Genomic DNA, 9,951 nt, shown 5'->3' on the forward strand with positions numbered 1-9,951 from the left:
GTAGTATGTATGCTATTGTGGACATGGCTGGCCTCATTCTGCTTGAGTGACTAATTCAACAGAAGCTTCAACTCTGCAGAAGAAATGTTGAAATTGTCGCAGGTCAGAGCGATCGCGCAGCAATTTGCCTTCACGTATGCTCGTGGTTGTAAATAAAGGGGCCGGTGCGGTAATTGGAGGAGCGGATCGAGACGCCTGCGGTGTAATTGAGCAGCTGAGGTGGGGGTTCTGGTCAGGATGAAAGCCCGGACACAACCCCTGCTGTCTATTACCACCAGCGGGGGGGATTGTATGGTTCTATCTTCTCGACCGGCCCCTCATTTACACTGTCGCTAAAGAACATTCAATGAGCGCACGGCTACATGAAATGGATGCGGTATGGCACCTTGAGAGAGAGAAAAGTGCAGAAGTGTTTGTTGACGGAGAGTAAATGGCTTTTTGAAGAACAGAAATGTAATTTTAGATCACAGATGTCATATCCTGGTTGTTATTTGTCCTGTCTCGTGTTTTGTGTGTGTGGAGTTTTAAAGGTTCAGCTGAGAGAAAGTGCTGAGAAAACTTTCATTACATAAACTGCAGTAAACATCGAGAGACTCATATACTAAACCAATAAGCCACCAAAGGTGAAAATGCAAATCAGGGATGATGATAAACCTTTATAGCTGTGGTAAAATCACTGTAACGCACAGTGTCGATTGGCTTATCGTGTGTAATAAACAGCAGCAACAGCAATTTGATAAAATTGCTCATTTTCAATAAATAGGCTCAACAAGAGTTTGCTGGTTAGAAATTTAGTTTTTGATAATTTTTTGCTGGTTAAAAGATAAACATAAATGATGATGAAAGCCAAAATATTAAATGTCATGGATCGATATTGACTGAGCAATCCATTATTTTGTAAAGGGGGGTCAAAATGACAATTTTCGCCCATGATTTTTTTCAGCAAAACTACAGGTCATAAAAATAACCTTAGAAACATGTCAGCATCATGATTTTATTTTTACTCAGAGATAGATAGATCTACTACTAAAAACAGTTGATTTCAGCACCTCTTGTTGCATTATATGCCAATGGCGAGAGTCCAAAAATGGGAAAAAGCACTTTTTTGGTGTCTTTTTTCCAAAGTTGGAGCGCCTATAACTCCAGAAGTACCAAATATATTTTAATATCCTTTTATATTCTGATTCAGAACAAACTTTACTTTTTTTATGTTCATTTTTTAAGGGTCTATATGGGTAAATCACAGAGATTTGGGGCTCTCAATGTGGCTCCATTTGTAATTTCAGAGCGTGCGTCTCGTACCTAAACTGCAGGACAGAAGGCATTCAGTATAAGACGACTTCACAGCTAATAAGAGACAGTTAGTGACCCTAATTAATCTGCCAAGTTATACAGTTGGCACAAATATGGGCAACAGGATATGATGCCACACTCTAGGGCTTCTGTTTTTTATCAACCTTAAATTCAAAATGTTAACTACAATTACCCGCAACACTGCAAATCATGTAGTTTCTTTAAGTGTTCTTTGTATTGAGTCAAGAGGTCAATCTGTGAAGTTTAGATCCACTTTCCGCTATTTGAAGCGGACAAATCTCATTTAATAGATGGTGGGTATTAATCATGTAATCAGTGCAGATATGTCTGGCCATAAATCTGTGCACTTGAAAATTAATGACAATTAGAAGCAGTCTGTTTAATGAGATATAACAGCCAATTAAATCACAGCTACATGTAACAGTTTAGATAGTTTGTTCTGAATAATTTGACGCTCTATCAGTGTAAAATCATGATTTGAGACACATGAATCAGTAGAAATCGTTCATTGCTTCTTCTGTGCGGCTCCCTGCAGGCGGTTGTGTTCTCTCAGCCTAAAACACAGAAGATCAGAACTATAAAAACCCAGCATTGACAGAAGTTTAAAAATGAATGAATACAGAAACATTCAGATTGATGCACCTGACAGCGTTGATCTTGATGAATCCAGAGGCGTCACATGGGTCGTAGTCGCCTTGAACATCCATACTATTGTGAAAAAGAAGAAGTGTTCAATAAATTAAATGTAATAACTTTCAGATTTGTAACATGTAAAACAAACTCATCTTTTAAAAGCAGTTGTGATGGTTGTCAAAAACAAAGAAAAAGTAGACGACTGAATCAGAAATCTTTCATTGACTACGCTAATTAGTACGACTCCCTCCAGATGAGTGGAGGCAAATGTTCGACTGACATCATGTGGAGAAATTGAATCACAGCTGCTCGTTTTCGCTGTAATCTCCACAGGGCAACATTGTGACATTTCTTTCAGATCGATGCATCATATGGGAGGAAACCACAGTGTTAATAACACTGTTTACTGTGTCCTGTTGAGCCACTGCAGGGTGGGAGAAACTCTGTTACAAACCTAGTGTGCTGCCTATCTAGACAGTATTTTATAGGCATACTCCAAACCCAAAACCTGTTAGAAAAGAAAATAACACCTTCTGTTGGCCAATTCAAAGGCAGCATCACATGCATTTTTCACAGAGAAGGCATTACCATAATGCATTAAACTGATTACAATGATTGTAAATATCATTCATTCTGTACCAACAATTATCGAAATAAAAACTATTTCTACGACGCGTGGAGTCGCTGTCTATTCAGAGTGTTCCAAATCGGTCACTAATGAGCGGTGGTCAACAAATATGGGTTTTTAAAACCGATATAGAGACCGAGGTGATTGATGGCCAATAAAATGCTGATATATTTACATAATACAGTTTAAATAAGGCAAATGAGATGTACATTAGATGCACAAAATGCACAAAAAATTATTAGAATAATTTTAGAATTGAGTCAAATTGCCAAATTATAGTAAAATATATTATATCAGTCTGTCTGAATGATTTCCATATTAATGTAGCATGATATTAACAAGGCACTTCAACATGGCATTACATAGTGCATGTCCAAAAAACTGGGTCATATAGTAGTACTTTTCCAAAACACATGGTTTTTACCACTGTATCGTGTCCAATAACACAGTATTACCATGGTACATGTCCAAAAAAACATGATATTATATAGTTCATGCCCAAAAAAACGAATAATACCATGATACCTGTCAATAAACATGGTGTTATATAGTACATGTCCAAAACGAAAAGCATGCAGTACATAGATGTCCAAAAAAATGGGTAATTTAAAATATTTTAAAACATAAAATGTATACAAATATTGGAATTGTGATTCTGTGTAAATCCGCAGCACTTTGCTTTCACAATGCGCACAAACTAAACTGAAAACAGCATATCATCACAGAACACACTCTGAAGCACACACAGACCAAGCATCCATTGAATTAAATCACAGCCTTTTGCGATTTAATAATCTCACGTGACAATCCTGAGATTTTGATGTTGTTTTGATGAACTGCAGCTCACTAGGGTTGTGCGAGAGAGGAAGGTTGTGCATTGTAACTGTGACCAATAGAAGATCACAACATTTTTCAGCTCACAATAACAATGAGCTTCTTTCACGGGACACTTTGCTTTGGAGTTCTGTGCAAATGTCCCCGCAAGAGTCCTGCAACGTAACATGACGCCTCGCTGTCCCCTTGAGCTAAACGAGTGGACGAGGAGAGGGTTCGACCTTTCAACCGCACGCCTCCACGCTTAACTGGCATGAAACGCTCAACTTCCTCCAAACGCACATCCTGGGTGCCATTAGCAGTGCTTGGGCATATGGACCTGTGATCTGGACAACACTGAGATGAGCTGAGCTGCCCTGAGGCCACACAGAGGTCAAACCAGAATGACATCACTGTTCTCCCACTCAGAGACAGTCCATCTCAGTGCATTTATAAAAGCTGTGAGGTCATTTCCTTACACAAAAAAAAAAAAAAAGGTACTTTGGCAATACCATGGCACAGTGAAGGTATCAGATGGGATGACTATGATGGTCCTTTGACACTGTGCAGTATATGTTCCATGCTACTGAATGATCTTCATATTACTGTACCATGATATTTAGAAGATACTCCAAGGGGCTTCAAGAATAACATGGTATCACATAGTACAAGTTCATAAAACTGGGTAATATCATGGTACATGTCTAAAAACATGGTTTTACAATTGTAGCATGTCCTAAAAACACAGTATTACCATGGAATTTGTCCAATAAAACTGGGTTATAACACGGTACTTGCCAAAAAACACAGTTTTACCATTGTGGCATGTCCAAAAAACACAGTATTACCATGGAACTTGTCCAAAAAATGGGGTAATAGTACAGCACTTGTCAAAAAACATGGTTTTACCATTTTAGCATGGCCAAAAAACACAGTATTACCTTGGAACATGTCCAGCAAACTGGGTAATAACACAGTACTTGCCAAAAAACATGGTTTTACCATTGTAGCATGTCCAAAAAACACAGTATTACCTTGGAACGAGTCAAAAAAACTGGGTAATAACACGGTACTTGCCAAAAAACACGGTTTTACCATTTTAGCATGGCCAAAAACACAGTATTACCATGGAACTTGTCCAAAAAACTGGGTAATAACACGGTCCTTGCCAAAAAACACGGTTTTACCATTTTAGCATGGCCAAAAACACAGTATTACCATGGAACTTGTCCAAAACACTGGGTAATAACATGGTCCTTGCCAAAAAACATGGTTTTACCATTTTAGCATGGCCAAAAACACAGCATTACCATGGGACGAGTCCAGAAAACTGGGTAATAACACGGTACCTGCCAAAAAAAACACAGTTTTACCATTTTAGTATGGCCAAAAACACAGTATTACCATGGAACTTGTCCAAAGAACTGGGTAATAACATGGTCCATGCCAAAAAACACGGTTTTACCATTTTAGCATGGCCAAAAACACAGTATTACCATGGAACGAGTCAAAAAAACTGGGTAATAACACGGTACTTGCCAAAAAACACGGTTTTACCATTTTAGCATGTCCAAAAACACAGTATTACCATGGAACTTGTCCAAAACACTGGGTAATAATATGGTCCTTGCCAAAAAACATGGTTTTACCATTTTAGCACGTCCAAAAACACAGTATTACCTTGGAACGAGTCCAAAAAACTGGGTAATAACATGGTCCTTAACAGAAAACATGGTTTTACCATTTTAGCATGGCCAAAAAACACAGTATTACCTTGGGACGAGTCCAGAAAACTGGGTAATAACACGGTACTTGCCAAAAAACATGGTTTTACCATTTTAGTATGGCCAAAAACACAGTATTACCTTGGGACGAGTCCAAAAAACTGGGTAATAACATGGTACTTGCCAAAAAACACGGTTTTACCATTTTAGCATGGCCAAAAAACACAGTATTACCTTGGGACGAGTCCAAAAAACTGGGTAATAACATGGTACTTGCCAAAAAACACGGTTTTACCATTTTAGCATGGCCAAAAACACAGTATTACCATGGAACTTGTCCAAAAAACTGGGTAATAACACGGTACTTGCCAAAAAACACGGTTTTACCATTTTAGCATGGCTAAAAACACAGTATTACCATGGAACTTGTCCAAAAAACTGGGTAATAACACGGTCCTTGCCAAAAAAACATGGTTTTATCATTTTAGCACGTCCAAAAACACAGTAGTACCATGGAACTTGTCCAAAAAACTGGGTAATAACATGGTATTTGCCAAAAAACACGGTTTTACCATTTTAGCACGTCCAAAAACACAGTATTACCTTGGGACGAGTCCAAAAAACTGGGTAATAACACGGTCCTTGCCAAAAAACACGGTTTTACCATTTTAGCATGGCCAAAAACACAGTATTACCATGGAACTTGTCCAAAACACTGGGTAATAACATGGTCCTTGCCAAAAAACATGGTTTTACCATTTTAGCACGTCCAAAAACACAGTATTACCTTGGAACGAGTCCAAAAAACTGGGTAATAACACAGTACTTGACAAAAAACATGGTTTTACCATTTTAGCACGTCCAAAAACACAGTATTACCATGGGACGAGTCCAGAAAACTGGGTAATAACACGTTACCTGCCAAAAAAAACACGGTTTTACCATTTTAGTATGGCCAAAAACACAGTATTACCATGGAACTTGTCCAAAAAACATGGTTTTACCATTTTAGTATGGCCAAAAAACACAGTATTACCTTGGAACATGTCCAACAAACTGGGTAATAACACAGTACTTGCCAAAAAACATGGTTTTACCATTTTAGCATGTCCAAAAACACAGTATTACCATGGTACATGTCCATAAAATTGGGTAATGCAAAGTACGATTAAAAAAAAAAATGGTAATACAATGGCACTTTTTGGTAGTTTGTTGTTAGTGGTGTATGAGTGTGTGACGTGTGCTGTTTAAATGAGGATCGATGAAGATGATAGAGGTGAAGAAGACACAGAGACATTGTTATTTATTTACCTGACAAGTTCTTCGTTGTAAAGTGATTTAGGCGACTCGCGGCCGAGGATGTACACGTGACCTTTGAACACAGACAGCTGCACGCGGCCTTCCACATTCTCCTGCGACTTATCAATACAGTGACGGACAAACTGACACTCAGGACTGTACCAGAAACCTGCAAGAGAGACAGAAAGACAGAAATATAGTGTATTCAGGCCGTTTCTTTCAAGTTTTTCAACATTTTTAAATACCACTTAGGCTTTTTGCAGTTTTTTTAAATGCCTTTTTAAATGCACAAATGTAGTGTAGTCTCTAAATTAATATGAGCTTATAAAAACTGTATGTATAATAATGACAAGAATTATAAAAGTGTTAAATAGTGTTGAAATAGTTTTAGATGAAGTATAACATGCCACATTGCAGGACCCCCCATTAATATTTTCCTATTTATCAAATACTGCATATCAGGCAAGTTCTCTTGAAAGTATGCAATACTAATTTTGTCATTTTGTTTATGAATTCATAATTCTTTAAAAAAAAAAAAAATTATTGAACACATAAGTGCAAAATAACCAGAAATCTCCCATTTCACATCATTTTAGTGAGGCGAATAATTCTGTTTCTGATGTGGACATTTTTGTAATTTAACAAATTAAGTGTCGTCGTAGAGGAGGGAAAATAGAACTTATGCTTTTTTATATATATATATATATATATATATATATATATATATATATATATATATATATATATATATATATATATATATATATATATCAGTACTGTGCAAAAGGTTTAGGCACATAAGATGTTTCACAAAAGCATTTGTCTTAACATGGTTATGTATATCTTCAGCTTTAGTGTGTCAATAGGAAATATAAATGTTAGACTCACAAACATTACTTTTGCAAATAGAAAAGATTAGAACAGAAGAAAAGAGAGACCCCTAAAAACATATGTCATGGTCCCCACAGAGCCCCCCACTGAACATCGAGACAGTCTGAGATAGACAGAAGAACAGGGAGCCCTGCAACAGATGTCATGGCCCCCACAGAGCCCCCCCACTGAACATCGAGACAGTCTGAGATTACATAAAGAGACAGAAGCAGTTGAGACAGCCTAAATAGACAGAAGAACAGGGAGCCCTGCAACAGATGTCATGGCCCCCACAGAGCCCCCCACTGAACATAGTGTCAGTCTGAGATTACATAAAGAGACAGAAGCAATTGAGACAGCCTAAATAGATAGAAGAACAGGGAGCCCTGCAACAGATGTCATGGCCCCCACAGAGCCCCCCACTGAACATCGTGTCAGTCTGAGATTACATAAAGATACAGAAGCAATTGAGACAGACTAAATAGATAGAAGAACAGGGAGCCCTGCAACAGATGTCATGGCCCCCACAGAGCCCCCCACTAAACATAGTGTCAGTCTGAGATTACATAAAGAGACAGAAGCAATTGAGACAGACTAAATAGATAGAAGAACTGTGGTGAATTCTCCAAGAAGTTTGGAACATCCATTCTGCCAACAACCAAGAAAAACTGTGTCCAGGTGTATCTAGGAGAATTGGGGCTGTTTTAAAGGCAAAGGTGGTCACACATTTGTATGACATTAATTGATAAATGAAAACTATTTGTGTCATTTTTTTTTTAAGAAATCCTCACTTTGAAAGTTTTTCACAAGTGCCTAAAACTTTTGCACAGTACTGTAAATACATATACTGTATGTACAAGCAATGCCTTTTTTAGATGTATAAAACCACGTCTTTTCAAGTTTTGATCCTGTTGTATACCTAATATTAAAATGTTTATGATAAATGATTGCAGATGTGTTGCTTATAAGTATTCAGCACTAATGAAGGGGTTTTTCTTCTGTACTTGGCACTTTTTGCACATCTGTTGGGGCCTCTGTATAAATAAATTAATGTGATGCTTTTTTCCTATTTTGAGAGCAGACTCATCATTTTTTCTCTTTTTTCGCCTTTTTATCTTACCCCATTGGCAAATATTTTTTTTTCTTGTTTTAAGCATAAACCGCACCAAATTTCGTTAGATTTCTCGGAAAACAACACTCAATATCTCATGCCATTTTGCTTGTCAAGTTTATATATCTTGTTTTAAAAATATTTAGATATTTAAGACAAAAATACTCACTAAATAATTTTTTTACAGTGTTGAAAGAGGGGAAAAAAAAGGTTCAGTCATGTTTTTTAATGGTCCAAGGTCACCTGATCAATATTACCCGAGTTTTTTTTCTGATGCAGATTAACTGATCTGAAGTGATTTTTATAAGTTAACGATCTTTATTCTGTTGTTTATAGACATAAATACACATCAAACACACACACCTTTTCACCAAATGTCCCATTGTAGGAGTAATATATTCAGAGTGACAGTGGTGCACAGGTGTGTGAGGCGGCCCGGCGCTCTGTGGGACGTGGGCTGAACCGGCTCTCAGCGGCTTCATTTTCTCAGTGTAAAATTCTAATTAGTTTAATGTGAGGCGACCGTCCTGCTGTTGACATGCTGAGGGACGAGCCCTCACAGCCCTGTGTGCTCACATGCAGCTGTAATTGCACAGGCTTTGTAATCATCCTCTAATGAGCCAAATCCTATTATGAGAGAGAGAGAGACAGACAGGAGGAGCAGAGACCTGTCTGCGGCTCACAGCACACAGATTAACACACCTGAGACAGACTCTCTTCATCACCTCTCTTACCAACAGCATTTAACTTTGATTCCCACTCAAACACGTCACATTACAGAAGTAATGCATTATTTCATTTTGTCTTTAAAGAGGTGGTAACACTTTAAAATGAGGTTGTAAACATTAACATTCAGGGCAGTCTCATGACGAAGACGTTCCCGTAGCGCCTTTTTGCCTGCATCATGAACACATCCTTGTCACTGTCGTTCTCACCTCAGTTTGGAGGATTTTGTCATAGGCTCGGCAATCTTTGGATTGATCACGTATCTACCCGCAATATGTTTTATTATAAATATATGTGTGTAGTTACATTTTACACTCAAATTGATATTTTAGATTGCCTAATCCAACCTCATTCCTAAACCTAAACACTTACCAACAATATAAAACAAGTAACATGCAGGTAAATGTAGTCACAATTATTTTAGTTCCATTACACTATAATATGTGTATTTAAAATACCTAACCATAACCCTATGATTGAACCTAACCAATAATATTATAACAATATAACCAACCAGACATAACGAGCAGATACAAGTACAGTCATAACTAAATAATAAACTCTGTAGAGACAAACTTTGATGTTGGCTTGAAAGAAAGCCTTTAAAGTTTAAACAAGTTATAAAGATTTTAAGTTTAAAAAGATATTACAGTAATCAGTAGGAGGAGTTAAAATTATAATTATTTTTACACATTTTGGTCTCATAATAATAACAATCTAGAAATAATAATATAACAATCTAGAAATTATTATTATTAATTATTATATTAAATTATTATTATTATTAATTATTATATAAATTATTATTATTATTATTAAGTTAAACTAGTAAC

At 37.0% G+C, this 9,951-nt stretch overlaps 1 protein-coding gene across 1 annotated transcript in view; it reads right to left on the reverse strand.

Moving 5' to 3' along the window:
* Positions 1 to 1,672: 1,672 nt before the first annotated feature.
* The window catches only part of LOC127440033 (argininosuccinate synthase), a 54,443-nt gene continuing 46,164 nt past the window's right edge, over positions 1,673 to 9,951 (reverse strand). Inside the window, exons 13-15 of the mRNA XM_051696410.1 lie at positions 6,424 to 6,580; positions 1,957 to 2,022; positions 1,673 to 1,868 (exon numbers count right to left, since the gene is read on the reverse strand). Of these exons, the coding sequence (XP_051552370.1) occupies positions 1,820 to 1,868; positions 1,957 to 2,022; positions 6,424 to 6,580 (272 nt within the window). The 3' untranslated portion in view covers positions 1,673 to 1,819. The remainder of the gene's footprint in view (positions 1,869 to 1,956; positions 2,023 to 6,423; positions 6,581 to 9,951) is intronic.

This window comes from Myxocyprinus asiaticus, chromosome 4 (genome assembly GCF_019703515.2).
Source record: "Myxocyprinus asiaticus isolate MX2 ecotype Aquarium Trade chromosome 4, UBuf_Myxa_2, whole genome shotgun sequence".
Lineage (NCBI taxonomy): Eukaryota > Metazoa > Chordata > Actinopteri > Cypriniformes > Catostomidae > Myxocyprinus > Myxocyprinus asiaticus.